Source organism: Rhinichthys klamathensis, unplaced genomic scaffold (assembly GCF_029890125.1).
Source record: "Rhinichthys klamathensis goyatoka isolate OS25496 unplaced genomic scaffold, OSU_Roscu_1.1 h1tg000269l_1, whole genome shotgun sequence".
Taxonomy (NCBI): Eukaryota; Metazoa; Chordata; class Actinopteri; order Cypriniformes; family Leuciscidae; genus Rhinichthys; species Rhinichthys klamathensis.
This window is the reverse complement of record NW_026606789.1, coordinates 886402-905456: the sequence shown is the minus strand read 5'-3', so window position 1 is coordinate 905456 and position 19055 is coordinate 886402. Positions and strand designations below refer to the sequence as shown.

Below are 19055 nucleotides of genomic sequence, written 5' to 3'. Positions count from 1 at the left end.
TTCTATTTTAAGTTGTCAGTGATCTACAATAAACAAGACATTTTAAAGAGGACAACCATTTTATTTATTGTATCATTGGATTACCTTTGAGCCATTAATGATTTGTGAGACAGTACAGTTTTTTAACCCTTACAGCAGTGTTTCTCACCCAGGGGGACTGGGACCCACTAGGTGACTCAGATGACTTAAAATTATTTCAATTAAAATTTAAAATAATTAACAGTACATAGTAATGTCAAGCTCTGATATATTTTATCAGGTAGAATTTGCATGTTTGATGTAAAATGTGCATGTTTAACTCAAAAGATGACAGTATGACAGATCAATAATACAAATAAGCACTGCATATCAAGAAATTAAATTAACATAAAGGTCTAAACTAAATGATGCAACAGTAGACCAACATTAAGTATTAAGCTTAAATAATACTATTATAAAGTCTAATGAAAAAATATCATCTGATGGACATCCAGAACACGAAGTCCATTTAAACACCCAACACTGTAAGGCTGTTAGAAAAGTAAAATGCACTAGTTTATACAAGTATAATTTTGTAAATGGACAGTTGGAGGTTTGTTCATATTATTCAGGTTCATTAAAGTAAACACAAAAGTTATGAACCCCAAATGAATACATTGTGTTTTAGAATAACGTGTTAAGAACGGATCAAATTTGGAATGCAATTGAGCAGCAGAAACAGAAACCCAATGCAAGAACCTCATAAATACTGCATTAGCATAGCATTTAAACAATATAACCGTTTAGATACAATATGATACATCTAAAAGCTCTGCAGTTCCCAAGGAAAGACCACTATGCCCAAGAAACACCACAAGCTCAATGCTGAAGTATGCTGCATTTCAAATGAATCTTGGGACTGAAGTTCATGTGACAGATGTCCTTACGAAACTGATGCATCTGAAAGTAAATTGGAAAGGTAAAAGTTGAGATGAAATATAAACAGATCTACCAAATAGGAATTGGAAGGGAAATTAGGCTTGTTACTCCTGGCCATGGATTATAAACTGATTGACAAAAAAATAGAATGTACAAGAACTGCTCTGTACCAAACAGATGTGGAGTGATGCTGACTGAGCTTAGATATCAGTGGTGAGGGGACCGCCACTCTCGATGTTCCTCATGATAGACTGAACCACTTCTGAAGTAGTGCCCTGCCCCCCAATGTCAACTGTGTGCAACTGCAACAGGAAACATCACAGAACACATTACAACCATTTTTTACAGTCTATGATTACAACAGTGGATCACAAACATGTCCTGGAGTGCCACCAGCCCTGCACATTTTGTATGTCTCCATCCATCACACCTGATTCAACTCATGAGCTCATTAGTAGAGTCTACAAGACCTGAAATAGGTGTGTCAGAGACAGGGAGACACAAAATATGCAGGGCTGGTGGTACTCCAGGACAGGTTTGAGAACCACAGCATTACAACATGCTTAGACATATGGCTGAACATCAATTGTGCAACAAGCATGTGACCTCACCCCTTTGAAAAATTCTACAAATTGTAAAAAAAAAAAAGGAAGACAAGTTTTTTTTGTTGTTTTTTTTTACCCAAATAGACATTACTATAAGATACTGCAATGCCATTAGTATTTTTGGAGTTCAATTTCAAGCACATATACTCTACCGTTCAAAAGTTTGGTAAGACTGAAAAAACCAAAACTTTTATTTGGCAAGGATGCGTTAAATTGATCAAAACTGATTTTAAATACATTTTAATGTAACAAAACATTTCAATCTTAAATAAATGCTGTTCTTTTGACCTTTCTATTAATCAAAAAATCCTAAAAAATAAATAAAAATGTATCATGGTTTCCACAAAGCAGCAAATCTGCATATTAGAATGATTTCTGAAGAATCATGTGACACTGAAGAGTAATGATGCTAAAATCTCAGCCTTGCCATTACAGAAATAAATGACATTTTTAAATATATTTAAACAATATTACTGTTTTAATTGTATTTTTTTCTATCAACTAAATGCTGCCTTGGTGAGTATGAGACTTCAAAAACAAAACAAATCTTACTGACCCCAATATTTTTAACGGTAGTGTAACTATATCAATATCTATACAGTCAAATAATATTACTACAAAGAGATCTTTCATGCACAAATCCAAAGAATAGTAGAATGCCTTGGTCTAAATGGTAACTTCATGAGCAGATTTTCACACCTGACAGTATCCAAGTTGTGAGCTAGAACCTGCCATACACGATGTGCTAGACCAACTGTAAAATGTATAGAGGTTGAGTTAATACTTTAGAAAGAATCTATATGACTGACCCTGGTCTTGTTCATAGTGGTGAGAATTGCACTTCGGATCATGGTGGCATAGTCATAAAGCCTGAAAAAGAAGAGTCATATCGTAAACATAGATTTTATACAACAGGGAAATTCTGACTGTTCATCAAGTTAAAGATACAAGAACTAACAAAGAACCAGAAAGGCAAAAATCAGCAAAATTACCATCATAAGAGCGGACACTTATAAAATAACACATGAGCTCATAACTTACTTGAGATGATCTAACATGAGGCAGCTGGCAAGCAGCATGGCAGTGGGGTTGGCGATGTTCCTGTTGGCAATGCTCTTTCCTGTATTCCTGGTGGCCTGTTATAACATATTTAAACCCAGCCATTTAAACATCACTCGATATTTGCATTTTAATTTCAGTGGCACAGCTCAATTTCAATAGAGAAATAATATATAAGCATCATTCTTTTAAAATAGGTCTATGAATAATGCTGATGCAGCATATTGCATGGAGAACATGCAAACGTAGTATCTTTCTATTTAAAGCTGCAGTCCGTAGCTTTTTTTGGGTTAAAAATTATCCAAAATACATATTTGAGAAAAAATATAACCAGCTAGTGTTCAAAACTCTCTGCTTGCCTTAGCTCGATTCAAAGCGGTAAGCTTGTAATAATGTTTTTAACTCCAGTGGTACTGGTGGCTTTCCGCGGGAGATTCGAGCATGTCTTTGCGTCATTACGTCCCATCTGTACACATAAAGAAGGAGTCTCGGCTAGGAGGCTATGAGTGTGAGGATGCTGCAGGTGGAGATTTATAGCCTTTTCTCACAGCACTTGATATAATTAAACTTATCAATTTGATGGCGGATCCAGAAAGGTTCAAACGACGATCACCAGTGACAACAGGAGACTCACCCGTTGTAAAATACAAAAGACTTCGTTCGGACTTCAGAGCGGCTACAGAAAAAAAGAGACTGCAACCGGACCCATGCGAAAATAAGGATACATATCAGAAGGACATTACATGTAGTCACGCAATACTGACATTGTTAACATTAACAATTTGAGAACAAAGTATAAGTCAAGTCAAGTCAAATATATTTATATAGCACTTTTCACAATACAGATTGTATCAAAGCTGCTTCACAGTATCAATCAAAACAACTTAACAGTGTTTGTTTATTACTGGAAAAGACATCCAAGTTTGGTAGAGCTGATCAGTGGTATGATGGGTCATTTAATTTGAATATCCCCAACTGAGCAAGCCAAAGGCAACAGTGGCAAGGAACCGAAAAACTCCATCAAGTGACGGATCAACTATGAAGTAGAGGCCGAATTTACAGTAACTGTAAGATGAAAAAATGTACATGAATGCCTGGCTAAATAGATGCGTCTTTAGTCTAGTTTTAAACTGGGAGAACGAGTCTGAGCAACGAACAATATCAGGAAGGCTATTCCAGAGCTTCGGAGCTAAATGTGAAAATGCTCTCCCTCCTTTGGTGGAGATAATAATGCTCTCCCTCCTTTGGTTATAATTTGCACGGTTTTGCGTGATATAAGCGATTCAGCGCGATTTACTGCAATGTCAGAACCAGAACAAAAGTGGATGTTTCTTACTTGTTCAGATGACATTTTCCGGTGAAAATACTTATGTTGGTCATACTTCCAAAAAGAATAATCTGTGATTCTGAATCCCATTATCCACACCGGCGCGGTGAGTGACAGCCGCACACTCTCCTCAAACATTGTGTTCATCCGCGCTGTGCCGTGTCGAGGGTTTTGAAGTACAACTCACGTAAAGTTGATAATTCCGCGAATAACTGCAATTGCATATTTCGAACAGAGATGGCGATAGAGGAAAAACTGCAGACTGCAGCTTTAAATACACTTAAGTTAACATAAGCATGTAATAAACTGGCTTATGAATATTAATCACCCTAGGTGAAATAACATTCACCCAGCAGTTGCGACTGATTTGCTGCTACTTTTAGAATTTTTTAATGTTTTTGAAAGAAGTCTCTCATGCTCACCAAAGTGTCATTTATTTGATAGTAAATACATTAAAAACTGAAATATTGTGAAAATATTATTACAAATTTAAAATAACTGTTTTCTATGTTAATATATTTAAAATGTAATTTATTCCTATAATGGAAAAGCGGAATTTTCCAGTTTTAAGTGTCACAAGATTCTTCAGATATCATTCTAACATGCCGATTTGGTGCTCAAGAAACATTTCTTTTTATTATCAATAGTAAAAACAGTGTTATTTATTATTTTTGTGGAATAAAATACATTTTTATAAAAATGGAATTTTTGTGGCAGTGTTTTGCTAGCCGTATTATGCGGGCAGAGGGTTCTGTTTGGTCTTAAAGCCGTTTACATAGCTGACTACAATTATTATTCACACTGAGGTTAAAGCAAATAAAACTCTAAAAATACAAGGATTATTGTTAAGGGGTGACCTTCAAAATTCCTGCAAGTTAGGATTGTGCTAATTGCTCAGTTTTTTCCATCAAACCAACCGTTTCAAACACAGCATAGTCTCGTCCGTAGTTGGCACCAGGCACCAGACCGGGTCCACCCACCAGCCCCGCACACACATTGCTGACTACATTGCCATAGAGATTAGGCATCACCATGACATCAAACTGTTGGGGCTTAGAAACAAGCTGAAAGAAACCACAGTAAATATAGTAACGGGCTTATTTTTCTTTCTCATAACACATCAAAATTGTCAGCATGATTTGTTTGATTATTTGTTCACCTGCATGGTGGTGTTGTCTACAATCATGCTATCAAACTCAATGTCTGGGTAACCAGAGGCCACCTCCTTACAGCACTGCAAGAACAGCCCATCCCCCAGTTTCCTGTTAAGAGAAAAGCGTGAGAACACATTATTAACACATTCTTTTTTGTGACACAAACAGTGAATTAATTGTACAGACAAGTAGTAGACTAACTAACATGATGTTAGCCTTGTGGACAGCCGTGACCCTGCGGCGACCTTTCTCTCGGGCTAGTTTGAAGGCATAGTCAGCGATGCGGAGGGAGTTGGTCCTCGTGATGATTTTCAGACACTCTACAACTCCTGATACACTCTGAAACACAAAGAAAATTATTTATTCTAGGGTACTGACCAATAAAATAAAAGAGAACATAAAATGGGTAGGAAAAAAGAATATTTTGCATATAAGTGGGGGACATAGCAAGTTTGTTTTATGTGTTCAAGGCATCATGCCTCATATATATATATGGCATCATGCACATATATATATATTAGTGCTGGGCAACGATTAAAAAATTTAATCGCGATTAATCGCATGATTTTCTTGCGATTAATCGCGATTAATCGCATTGTTACGCGCAAAATTGAATAATGAATTCTAAAGTAGTGTATTGCGCACTTTTGATTTAAATGTACTGCTACAAAAGTGCAATAACATGTGGTTTGCAAAAACTTTAAACAAATAAGGTGCTTTTATACCAGCAGTATTCCCTTTACACAGTATCAATAAAATATTTCATGTAAATCTCAACTTAAACATTAATGTAATCAAATCAAATATTTAAACAAAGCTATTTGCCACTGCCAGGGCATTACCTTTTATCTAGCTTGTTAAAAGAGTCCAGTTTTCTTGTTGTTGTTTTTTCTGAACAGGTATCTTGTATCAGGGAGCAGCAGAAACAGTCTATGTAGTCAAAGGGTCATGATCACTACAGAAATAAGTCGACCAACGTTACTTCTCTGATAGCAGCTTAGGTTTGGTCATGGCATGCCATGGTTTCCCACGTAAGATTACATTAAACAGAGGTAAAGCCAATTTATACTTCTGCGTCGAACTCACGCCGTAGCTGTGTAGCGCGCGTACCCTGACGTGCATCTCTCCAAAAATGTAACGTCAATTCTACGCGTACCGCAAGCGCTGTGATTGCTAGAACCGCTCCCCGGGTTTCACTCTCCCTCTGCATGTGTAATTGCGCGTCAACGCGGACAACGACGCAGATATATAAATGAAAACCAACGCGTAGTCTATAGCGTAGAGGCTCCGGCGTAGGTCCGACGCAGAAGTATAAATCAGCCTAGAGTGAGGTGAAGTGGTCGAGCACAGGTGCAGCGACAAGCGGGTGCGTTCCTGTGAAACTGTTGCGGTCATGCCCGCCTCACGCTCGCGCCCGCGCGTTGCCGAAGTGGAATTGTCTAACTTTTTGTACACGACGCGCAGCACAAATCCTTGGAAGAGAGAGTGATCCTCGGCTCGCTGTTTGTGAGTTTCCAGAATCTAAATAGTTATCAGGACATCAACAGGAGGGAATTCACATGGCAGAGCATCCCCGCTAAACTAAACGCAGGCCTATCAGGTAAAGTTATGTATAATTTTAATTTAAGTTAAGAAGGCTACAGCTGCGTAGCGCACAGAAGCCGGTGCCATGGTTACTATCTATAGAGCGCCTGTCATTCACTCGCGGAGCGCTGTCTCCCTTTCTGTTCACCTGAGAGAACCTGCCAAAGCCTCTCCACTGCTTGTTTGTGTGGGTTATTTGCTGGCTGACCAACATCCCACCCCTCCTGTGATCATGGTTTGACTGTAGGCCTATGTGTATTCAGAGCCAGTGAGCAACGGACTTTCAAAATAATAATAAAAAAAAACTGCGTTAACGCGCGATAAAAAAATTGTCGGCATTAATTAATAAATGCGTTAACGCGATAATAACGCGTTAACTTGCCCAGCACTAATATATATATATATATATATGCGCATTGCAGACATATACATATATACTTATTCTATAGTATATTGATTGTTCTAAAATGACATATTTCATAAGTTACATACTCATACTTTCACATTAAGTTATTACATTAATTTTGGCAATTATTTTTTATATTGTACTATTATTCCATGATAAACAAATATTCAAAATTATGAATGCTTACTATGTACAATACCATTTAAAAGTTTGGGGTCAGTATGTTTTTTTTCCTTTGAAATAAATGAATACTTTTATTCAGCAAGGAAGCATTATATTGATCAAAAGTGACAGTATAAAGTAATGTTTTTATTATTATTTACCATATTACCATTTTTCCTGTATTTCTAATAAAAAAAGAGACTTCGCTCAAGAACTTAAAAAATCTTACCAACCCCCAAATTTTTAACAATAGTGTATTTTCTACATGTGCAATAGAATAACACATTTTAATGTCTTTATTCTCTTTAATGATCAATTCTTGTATGTGAGGAAAGATGTGCTAGAAACAAGTGGAGCTGTGTGAAAGTCTATTGAGTGGGTGAAGTAAACTCCTGACCTCATGCTCCAGACTGCTGTACTCGCCCTCTGTGTTCTCTCTAATGATGATGATGTCGATGTTTTTGTGGCGCGTCTGGACTCCAGGAAGTGACTGGCAGTGCATCACATTGGCATACAGATCTAGACTCGTGCTGACAGAGAGAGACAGCTGTGGTTGGAGGTGAACCAGTCTAGACACACAGTAATGGACTGGAGGCCAAATCTGAGGCACTCGCACTCAAACTGAGGGGCCCAACAACTTTTTGTACAGCATCATAAACATCTGATGGAGCTGGTATAAATAGATTATTTGTGTAATTATTAGTCTTTCAGCCTTACCGTAGAAGATTGTTCCTTGACTTGTGGTTAGGGGGCATTATGTGGTTGGTCTCAATGTTACCTGAGAAAAAAAGATAAATGATTAAATATAAACAGTTTATCTAAAATCTCACTAATAACAGAGGAACAACTGTAACATTGTCAATAAGTAGCTGATTGTACAGACCCTTAAGAGCAACTCCATTGCGGCGAATGGCCATAATGGCATTTTTGATGTCGTCCTCACTGGTTAATGAAGAATTTACATTCACCACCTCAAAGTCCACAGGAACACAGCTGAATCTGTGATTCAATATGAAAATCTTAGTGTGGCAGCACATTATTACCAGACACTAATTATATTTGTTGAAAGTATTGATTTGACAAACCTGAAGAGTTCCCGCACATGGCTGAGCAGCTCAGGTCCTATTCCATCTCCAGGAATCAATGCTACAGTATGCCGGCCTCCATACTTGGCAGGAGGAGGCTGCAAACAAACATAATGAATTAACATTCAGTGGCTATATTACATGTGCATGTTAATCATGGAAATAACTTGGGTATTTGGCATCATTCTTTCTATGTTTACTTATGTCAATCCATACTTACTATGATTTGTCCCTTCAAGACAGAGGAGGACCAAAGGTGATTAAGAATAATAAACAAAAAATCCACAGTTAGTGAGAGAAATAGGAACCACCATTCATTATCTTATAACTTATGTTGAAGACATGTTTTTGTTCCACTCAATAGTACCATAAAGTATACTTTTCTGTCAAACAATGAATAACCAATCATATCAGATAGATAGATTTCAACTTACACTACCGTTCAAAAGTTTGGGGTCGGTACGATTTTAAATACTTTTAAAAGAATTCTCTTCTGCTAACCATGGCTGCGCTTATTTGATTAAAAATACAACAAAAATCAGTTATAGTATTAAATATTATTCCAGTGTAAATCAGCTGTTTTCTGTGTGAATATATAGTAAAGTGTAATTTATTCCTGTGATCAAAGCTGAATTTTCAGCATCACCAGTGTCAGTGTCTTCAGTGTCAAATGATCCTTCACAAATCAGTATAATATGAGGATTTGATGCTCAAGAAACATTTATTATTATTATCAATGTTGAAACAGTTGTTGGTCTGTCAGTTGTACAGTTTTTTTTTTTTTTTTTTTTTTTTAGGATTCTTTGATGAATAGGAAGTTCAAAAGAACAGCATTTGTTTGAAATAGAATCTTTTGTAACATTATAAATGTCTTTACTGCCCTTGATAAATAAAAGTATTGTTTTCTTTCCTCCAAATAATAAAAATAAAATTCTCACTGACCCCAAACTTTTGAACGGTAGTGTATATTGAAACAAGTGTTGCTCAGTTTCAAAAAACTAAAAATAACATTTGTTAACAGGAAACATTATTAGCCCTAGATTACTGGGTTGTACTAAAGAAACTAGCACATAACCAATACAGGTCTAAACCAACGTAGACAGGCATTATTAGCTGCCATGTATGTAGACAGGCATTATTAGCTGCCTGCCATGTAAAGACAACAACCCACTGTGTAAGTAGGTTTTCCTCTTTGATTGCTGACTGCTGCGCCAAAGACCTACAAAAACAAACCGATTAAGCATTACAATATGATACAGCACCCCTCAAATCATGCTAGTGTTTCAAAGCCGTGTAAGCTGCAGACATATACAGCAACATCTAGTGACCACAATGCAAAAAAAAAATGCTATGTACTTTAGCAGCTCACTACGTTTTAAGACACTGCCAAATCACTGAAATCATGCCGTCAATCGCACTGATTAAACGTATACATGAACAAATATGTTAACTGACTGAGCTAAAATACATGTATAATGCGGACTAATACATAAATTGACATTTAGCAAGCTAACTCTGACCTTGTCTTAATAAAATGTCACGCTAATAGGACGGGTTGAGACATAATTTCTTATTATTACTAGTATTTATACGGTTTCTCTGGTCATAATGTGTAAATAAAATGCCTTGCCTTTGTTGCATTTCCCAATTGCCTTCCCAAGATTGGTTTTAAAGCTTTGGTAAGAGTGGCCATGATCATGACAGTAGTATGCGTGTGTGTGTGTGTGTGTGTGTTACTTTCCGGATTAAACACCGACCTGTGGAGAATAGTTCCGGGCTGCGTTTTGGAAAAATACATCTTTAAAAGGATATTAGTTACTTTGCCACTGACAAATTTACACTCATACAGATTTGTTATTGTACATTTAAATATGTCGTTCTGCTGTAATATCACAAACCTACATTATTAATGAATGATTACTCTCTATCTATATAAATGACACCATTTTGCATGGGTCAAATGTAAATAAACACTAGGAAGTGGAGCATAGATTATATTTGCATACTGGGTTGGCAAAAGAACCACGTGCTCATCATTTTGGACTCGAACCGGAAGACTGTAATCGGGATTGGTGTTTTGGCAACAAATGTACGCTTATAGAGGTCGACGAACAAGGATATTTTGTTACTACGTAATTGTGTGTTCGTGTATTTGTTGCCGACTAATCCAGTCGTCACTGGTTTTAAGATGAACGTGTTTCGGACGCGAGTAAATTAGTCGTGACAGTTTCACAACCCAAGAGAGAAAGTGTTTTGCAAACCTGTAACGTTACAGGGTCACTCCACGTTTTGAAAGGTATTTTTATTATTATTTGTGTGTTTTGATTCAATTATTGTGCTCCGGTTTAAAAGTGAGTTTGCTTATTTACATGAACAGATTTGCGTATGAAGCTGGTGCCTAGGTTTCAATTCCAGGGAGGTTTGCTTCCCAAAAGACTATCAGCTCTAATGTCATAGACGTGGGCTAAAACTGTAATTAAAACATATGTTAGCCATTAAATATCCAGCCATTGAAATCAAAATAGGAAGCAGACATAGGAGTCAAACTTCCTTACAAGTATGTTTAACATATAGATTAAGCGTTAACAGCTAAATGTCCTGAATGACAGGTTACTGAATCCTGTTCTTCGAAATTTACTCCTTTCAAGGGTTTAATCTGAAAACGTACATGATGCGTATCTTTGTCCTAAATGCTGTCTTTCTTGCTCCAAACAGAATATTAAAAGTGACCATTTGCTGACAAGATTTTGACATCTGTCCACCATGAGGTTTGCAGGTCTGTGCATTTCCTCACTTATCATGGGCTAGATAAGTTCCTACTCACAATGACATTAAAGTACTATTTCCTTCCTTTGTATTCCCCAGTGGCCATGCGTGCTGTTGCCTTGATACTTCTTTTGGGCTTCACCTGGCTTCTAGCAAATTCAATGCTAGGAGGGGATGGGAACTCCTTGATAAGGACGCTCTTTAGTGGTAAGGCTATTTTATATGATATAGGTTTTTCCACGGCCAATGCTGTTATCTTGGAGAGCATATAACATGTAGTTCTATTAGTAGCTTTCAAAGTAAACTGACAAATCTGCTACAAGCTACTCAACTGTTATGCAATGTTCCTTCCCTCTATTATTTTTTCATGCTGAGCAAAGCCTCCCTCTATTGGATGGACATTTCAGGCACATGAGCAAAAACTTCCCTTACTAGATCTGTACAGCATCAAAAAAAGAGCTTGCGTCATTCAGTATTTCTTATTTTATTTGCATGCAGAACAGTTCAATTCTTTATGATATAATAAACCCTTATAATAATATGAAAGCAACTTGAATCATTTAAAAATTAGATCTAATAAATAATTTCAGGAAATGTTTTCTAGTTATCTAAAAACCCAAACACACAACTTATTTTAACTAAGGTATTTCCTCTTTGCCACGTTTGTAACTTGGCCCCCAAGTTGAGAAATGCATTTCCATTCTCTGTAAGGTCCTCTACCACATTGTCCACATTCAAATCTAGGTTGAAGACACATCTTTTCTCCTTAGCCTATGGTGTTGCTTAAGATGCACAGGGGTTTTAGCAGAATGAGTTTCATTTGTATTTGTATGACTTGTTTATTTTAAGTTTTTCTCTTGTAACTTACTCTGTAATCTAATTTAGTTTTCTTTCCTGTTTCTCTTACTGTATTTACCTAATTGTACAGCACTTTGGTTCAACCATTGTTGTTTTTAAATGTGCTTTATAAAAAAACTTGAACTTGATCTAACTGAGGTATTTTGAGTTTGCACGCTACACCTGTGATTAGGGTGTTATTGAAAATGTGTCAGAGTTTTGTTACGGTGCTGTGCAAAATCATCAGTTATTTCCGCCACTTGATCATGCCACTTTTCTTTAAAGTCGGCATGAAACAGAAGTTGTGATGGTCTTTTCTTCCCTATTGTGATGTATACCTTAGTAAAACAGCTTTTCAAACAAGAGAAAATGTTGATTTTGTCCCTCAGGAAAAAATTGGATCATTGATCGTTGTGGTTTGCTATTGCTGTTATCTCGAGTTACTGGTTGTCCCGTCCCACCCAGTAAACGTTTTTTTTTATGTGTGTGTGTAAATGTGATATATGCATGTGTAAATGTGATATATGCATGTATTATGTAGCATTTGTTTTATCTTATATGACTTGTAAGGCTAACTTTGATTATATATATATATATATCATTCGTAGGTGGACAAGAAGAAGCCACTCCAGGTAAAATGACTAAGTACATCTACTTTGACATTTTCAGAAGAAACATTTAAGCAATCTGATCATTCAATGCAATAACCTTCTCTCCTGCAGAACCACGACCACGCAAGTACAAATGTGGCCTGTCAGCACCGTGCCCCCCCAAACATCTCGCATTCCGGCTGACTTCTGGCGCTGCCAATGTCATCGGCCCCAAAATGTGTCTGGAGGATAAAATGCAAGTTGACTGACATTTTGAAATGATGCGGCATCACTGTCGGTCTCTAATGAGCTTGCATGGGCACCGCTGCACACTAAGCTCCGCATGCAACCTCTCTCCCTTTTTCTTGTTCTGTCTCCACTGGTATTCATTATATCGTCTTTGTTTTTCTCATGACCATCACTACCAGACTCATAATCTTATTGGGGAACGTGATGCAAGTAGGCATTGGTTTCTCTTTCCGTGCCTGTGTTTTGCTCATATTCATATTCCATTTTCTGATCCTCCCTTAACTTTTACCATAGAATTAAGTGTCTATTTAGAATAATATTTACAATAGCTGTTTACAAATGTTGTTTGACTTCTACTTGTTTGATCTTACAGTCTTGTCAGCAGTGCTAAAAACAATGTGGGCAGAGGTCTCAATATTGCTTTAGTAAATGGTAAATAGCTCAAATTCTTTTATACTGATATATGCTTGAATGTACTACATATTCACTTAAACAAGTACTAATTAATAGGAATATTTCCATTTTCAGGGGTCAGTGGAGATCTTTTGGAGATAAGAGCATTTGATATGTGGGCAGGAGGTAAGTTGACCTTTAGGGTGATATATTATTTGGTTAGTTTGCCGTTTTCTCATGGATGTGGTCCATCAGCTCCTAATATGAGTGTTTTCTCTCTTTCCGCCACAGAGGTTGCAGAGCTGCTGAAGTTTCTTCGGCCTCTCCATGAAGGAACGCTAGTATTTGTTGCTTCTTTTGATGACCCTGCCACCAAGTAAGAGTCTATTTATTCGTGCACTCCTCTTTTAAACCCAGATTACTGTTGTTCTGTGACCTAATCTCTCTTAAATCGTGAGCATATCAGGGTTCTTTTCCTTCAGTGTTTCTTGTTGGATTTTAAATCGGAGTGCTTAACCCATTCACAGGTTAAATGATGAGGCCCGGCGGCTGTTCGAGGAGCTGGGGAGCACGGCAGCAAAGGAACTGAGCTTCAGGGACAGCTGGGTGTTTGTTGGAGCCAAAGGAATAGAGAATAAGAGTCCATTTGAACAGGTAGGACTCGTATGGAAAGAAATATGCATTATTGTCACTATAAAGAAACCACTGAGGAGATCGACAAGAGACAAGAGTTTGCAAAATAAGCCAGGCTAAAATCTAATACTCGGGAAACACTGAATTTGAGAGCAGATGTTAAATAGACATTTAGAAAATGTCTTTAAGATGTTTATGATTTAGAATGTATGTAAAACTGCTTTTTCTAAAACGTTTATCAGATGTTTGTACACAAACATCTAATTTTCCAGATTAAGCAATCTTTAGCAGACATCTTAGAGACGTAAACTGTGCTATCTGGGTATATATATGTAGATGCTTTAAAGCAAGCAGCTTTACAGTATTCAATATAAAAAACAGTGTCATGCAGTCATGGTGTGGACTATGTACTTTCTGTTGTGAAATACTTGAGAAATTAAAAAAACACTATACCGTGAACCTTTAAAGGGGTCATCGGATGCAAAATTCACTTTTATATGGTGTTTGCATATAAATGTGTCTTTGCAGTGTGTGGACACAACCACGATACAATGAAAAATATCCATTCACTCCTTTTTTTTTAATCCTCTAAGTCTAAACACTCTCAATAATCAGGCGAGCACTATGATGTCATAATGCTCATCCTCCGCCCACGACCACTGACGGACTGTCCCGTATTAGCATATTTCTGCCCTCAGTCATTCGACACTCCTCATGGAAGAGCGGGGTGGGGTGAGCAGTTGCTCATTATCATTTAAAGAGACATGCATCGAAACAGATCACTGTGAACAAAGCTGTTTTTGAGGAGGTAAAAAGGGTGTTGTTTTACACAACCTTTGAGGGATTTTAACCAAAGTATATTACAAACTTTACATGAACACTCTAAAGAATCATACCAAATTGTGGAAAATGGGCATCCAATATCCCTTTAAAGCAGGATCCAAGAATATATACAAGCTATATATTTTCTATATATATATATATATATATATATATATACATATGTATACAATATGCTTATCTGGCGATGCGTATACCAGATTCTTGCCGAGACACAGCCCTATTTTATGTGTTATATTACACCAGTTATATCACCGTATAGCTCAGTCTTAGTAAACACATGAACACCATTTCCTGTTTAATGCTACTGCATATAATGTCTTTTGAACCAAATACATCCAAAAACATGTATTTCATAATAAAATAAAAAAACATGGTGCCATGGACAATATGAAGGTATTATTTAAAGGTTATAGAGGTAATATTTTCTTTAACAAGTAATTGATGCTTATGCTTTGCTAAGCAACTGTTTATATCTGCCATAGTATCAGAAAAGCTTTTGCTTCTCCTGTCCGTTTGGATAAATCCTTTAAAAATAGTTAAAACTATCCAAAAAACAACCAGGACAGAAACCAATGTGAAGTGTTTGATGATCACTACCCAAATTTAAATGACCACCCAAGATCTAGTTTGAACTTTTTAACATCAGGAAAATCAGAGCCTCCATGCAGTGGACCATTACGACCTTCATGAAAAACACCCAAATGCTCCTTTTTCTGCCACCTAAACCACAATTAAACACTTGCTAGAAATAAATTGTATAAAATAACCTTTTCTTGTCTCTTTACTCTAATTTTCTGAAATTTCAAATTGGCTTTTATATAATAAATTGCTTCTAATATTCCTCATTTGCAAGCCTCTTTGGATTAAAATGTCTTGCTTGATGTTGTAATCACTTTAATTACTGTGTTTCTTTAAAGCAGAAATTAGCGATAAAACGCCTTGCAATTTTATTCTAGCCCACGTACAATATAATATCCAAATTGTGCAACTTTGAGAACATTTTATTGCAAACTGAGCTGTTTGTGGATGTTTCCGACAGCTTGTCTGAGTGAACAACAGTAAGAAAAGGGTGGAAGAGTTTAGCTAAGAGCCATTTTGAAAAGGTTAATTACAGTTTAGAATTCTTAAAGCAGGGATTTTACCTCCTTTTCTCTGTCTTTCAGCGAATGAAGAACAGTAAAAGCAATAATAAATATGAAGGCTGGCCTGAGTCACTGGAGATGGATGGCTGCATTCCTCTGCGCTCTCCGTTAGAAACTTGAGGACTCACGGGGACTTTGAACTGTAGGAACACATCAAACCCAAAAATCAAGGAGCAAAAGTGACTCGACTATCTGAAGTGAACATAGAAGTGGAAGAAGCTGTCTGGTCCAGTGGAATTAGATTTGTTTCATTGACCAAAGAAGAATTTTTTTTGTTTTTGTTCTTTATTATATTTTTTTAAATATGTTTAAACAGAATGTTTAGAAAGATTTTATATATAAGGTTTAAAATGTGTGAAGTTGACTGTATAAAAGCTGTGTCTAGTGGTTGCTCTGAAGGATAGCATTTGCATTTACATTCACATTCAAAGACAGATAATTACACATTAAAGAATGTCCAGACAGAGAGTCCATTGTGGATTGTTACCTATTTCTAATCTAATCCATACTTGTGAAAAGTGTCTCAAGACTTTTGTCATAAATTGCACCAATCTTCTTCCAGGTGTTCTATGTGAAAGTATGCACTGATGAAATGCACTGTAAACAATCTTTGATAGAAGTCAACCTTAACATCATTGAGGTTTTTTTAGGACACTTTTTTTTTCCTTTTTTTTTTTTGTGTGTGGAGGATTTCGTTTATCTTATCTAATAATAAACACACACAGATGCTTATCCCTTCGTGCTTGGCCAGAGTAATTGTAGGCTGTTTGAAATGTGGTTTTCTTGCACGAAACTCAGGATCGCGTGTTGTCAGCGAATGAAAGCACGCAAACAAGGACCATGGACAGCGGCATTACTGCTCATATACACTAGAGGGCAGAAGAGAAGCAAGAATTTGTAATGAAACTTAAAATTACCTTTTACAACAATTTGATCTACGAATACAGGTCCTTCTCAAAAAATTAGCATATTGTGATAAAGTTCATTATTTTCCATAATGTAATGATAAAAATTAAACTTTCATATATTTTAGATTCATTGCACACCAACTGAAATATTTCAGGTCTTTTATTGTTTTAATACTGATGATTTTGGCATACAGCTCATAAAAACCCAAAATTCCTGTCTCAAAAAATTAGCATATCATGAAAAGGGTCTCTAAACAAGCTATTAACCTAATAATCTGAATCAAGTAATTAACTCTAAACACCTGCAAAAGATTCCTGAGGCTTTTAAAAACTCCCAGCCTGTTTCATTACTCAAAACTGCAATCATTGGTAAGACTGCTGTCCAGAAGGCCATCATTGACACCCTCAAGCAAGAGGGTAAGACAGAAAGAAATTTCTGAACAAATTGGCTGTTCCCAGAGTGCTGTATCAAGGCACCTCAGTGGGAAGTCTGTGGGAAGGAAAAAGTGTGGCAAAAAACGCTGCACAACGAGAAGAGGTGACCGGACCCTGAGGAAGATTGTGGAGAAGGACCGATTCCAGACCTTGGGGGACCTGCGGAAGCAGTGGACTGAGTCTGGAGTAGAAACATCCAGAGCCACTGTGCACAGGCGTGTGCAGGAAATGGGCTACAGGTGCCGCATTCCCCAGGTCAAGCCACTTTTGAACCAGAAACAGCGGCAGAAGCGCCTGACCTGGGCTACAGAGAAGCAGCACTGGACTGTTGCTCAGTTTTGCATGTCATTCGGAAATCAAGGTGCCAGAGTCTGGAGGAAGACTGGGAAGAAGGAAATGCCAAAATGCCTGAAGTCCAGTGTCAAGTACCCACAGTCAGTGATGGTCTGGGGTGCCATGTCAGCTGCTGGTGTTGGTGCACTGTGTTTTATCAAGGGCAGGGTCAATGCAGCTAGATTTTGGAGCACTTCATGCTTCCATCTGCTGAAAAGCTTTATGGAGATGAAGATTTCATTTTTCAGCACGACCTGGCACCTGCTCACAGTGCCAAAACCACTGGTAAATGGTTTACTGACCATGGTATAACTGTGCTCAATTGGCCTGCAAACTCTCCTGACCTGAACCCCATAGAGAATCTGTGGGATATTGTGAAGAGAAAGTTGAGAGACGCAAGACCCAACACTCTGGATGAGCTTAAGGCCAATATCGAAGCACCCTGGGCCTCCATAACACCTCAGCAGTGCCACAGGCTGATTGCCTCCATGCCACGCCGCATTGAAGCAGTCATTTCTGCAAAAGGATTCCCGACCAAGTATTGACTATTGAGTGCATAACTGAACATAATTATTTGAAGGTTGACTTTTTTTTTTTGTATTAAAAACACTTCTTTTATGGGTCGGATGAAATATGCTAATTTTTTTAGACAGGAATTTTGGGTTTTCATGAGCTGTATGCCAAAATCATCAGTATTAAAACAATAAAAGACCTGAAATATTTCAGTTGGTGTGCAATGAATCTAAAATATATGAAAGTTTAATTTTTATCATTACATTATAGAAAATAATGAACTTTATCACAATATGCTAATTTTTTGAGAAGGACCTGTATTTAAGTATTTTTATACTTTTATTAATGAGACTTTTATTAATTGTTTTTAATTTTTGTAGTTTTATTAATTAGCCTTTATGAAAATCTATTGTAATATGTATTCATTAGAAACTAGCTAGTGTAGCCTACATTTATGTTAGTAGCCTAGCCTTTTTATTACTAGTAAGTAATCCAATATCCAATAGTGATTTAGTAGGCCATATTTGTCATTTTTCCCCTAATAAATTAAACATAGTATTAAACATACTAGAGCATTAGGTTAGATACTAGCACTTATTCCAGTGATGACAGGCCTATCAATTCGATTAGTCAGAATTACAGTTCTATCAATGAATAATCAAATTTGTTCAACCCCCATTGCAAATCAGGTTTATTGGCAAAATGTACAGACTTATAACAAATCAAACAAAAGTAATTGAAATAGCTAAACTCAACAAATGTTTCAAGTGGTTTCCCCAAATTCAACTAAAAATGCAATTTATACTGACTTCTGCAGTCTCAACATTATTCAACCCCCTGAATAGAATCTCTCACAACAGCACAAATCTGCAAAACAGGTGTTGTCTCAAGCACACCTGACGCCACTAATCAAGGGCTTCGTTAGTTGCACCAGGTGTGCTTGAGCTGGATAACAGTTTGACTGCATATTAGAAATATGGCAAAAGAATGGTCAAAAAAGTTAAGAGAAGATATCATCGCTCTTCACAATCAAGGAACAGGATACAAAAAGATAGGGAAGGCACTAAATGTTCCTAGAGACACCGTTGGAAGCATAGTTCGCAAGTGGTTACACTACCTGGTCAGGGTAGAAAA

General features: G+C 37.0%; 2 protein-coding genes across 2 annotated transcripts; one reads left to right on the top strand and one right to left on the bottom strand.

Moving 5' to 3' along the window:
* Window positions 1-273: 273 nt before the first annotated feature.
* Window positions 274-10007, bottom strand: idh3g (isocitrate dehydrogenase (NAD(+)) 3 non-catalytic subunit gamma). The gene is made up of 14 exons (XM_056268160.1): window positions 9910-10007; window positions 9451-9498; window positions 8500-8511; window positions 8280-8377; window positions 8078-8193; window positions 7912-7972; window positions 7592-7724; window positions 5248-5381; window positions 5048-5150; window positions 4806-4952; window positions 2544-2638; window positions 2312-2372; window positions 1068-1199; window positions 274-918 (listed from the first exon to the last, which is right to left on the bottom strand). Exons 1-13 carry the CDS (start codon window positions 9976-9978, stop codon window positions 1098-1100), a joined length of 1179 nt encoding a protein of 392 aa, XP_056124135.1. The 5' UTR covers window positions 9979-10007; the 3' UTR covers window positions 274-918; window positions 1068-1097.
* A 414-nt stretch (window positions 10008-10421) lies between these two features.
* fam3a (FAM3 metabolism regulating signaling molecule A) lies at window positions 10422-16073 on the top strand. Its single transcript, XM_056268159.1, has 10 exons — window positions 10422-10575; window positions 10995-11055; window positions 11145-11252; window positions 12491-12514; window positions 12605-12728; window positions 13095-13153; window positions 13250-13300; window positions 13406-13490; window positions 13642-13768; window positions 15754-16073. The coding sequence occupies exons 2-10, from the start codon at window positions 11043-11045 to the stop codon at window positions 15850-15852; spliced, it is 690 nt and encodes a 229-aa protein (XP_056124134.1). The 5' UTR covers window positions 10422-10575; window positions 10995-11042; the 3' UTR covers window positions 15853-16073.
* The last annotated feature ends 2982 nt before the right edge of the window (window positions 16074-19055 follow it).

Bases quoted from the DNA above. Each gene is read 5' to 3' on its own strand.
- fam3a (XM_056268159.1), top strand. The intron at 12,729-13,094 runs GCAAGTTGACTG...TTGATCTTACAG, and splicing joins ATGTGTCTGGAGGATAAAAT to TCTTGTCAGCAGTGCTAAAA. The intron at 13,301-13,405 runs GTAAGTTGACCT...TTTCCGCCACAG, and splicing joins ATTTGATATGTGGGCAGGAG to AGGTTGCAGAGCTGCTGAAG.
- idh3g (XM_056268160.1), bottom strand. From the start codon at position 9,978: ATGATCATGGCCACTCTTACCAAAGCTTTAAAACCAATCTTGGGAAGG. The intron at 8,194-8,279 runs GTTTGTCAAATC...ATTGAATCACAG, and splicing joins CATGTGCGGGAACTCTTCAG to ATTCAGCTGTGTTCCTGTGG. The intron at 5,151-5,247 runs GTTAGTTAGTCT...TTCTCTTAACAG, and splicing joins GTCCACAAGGCTAACATCAT to GAAACTGGGGGATGGGCTGT.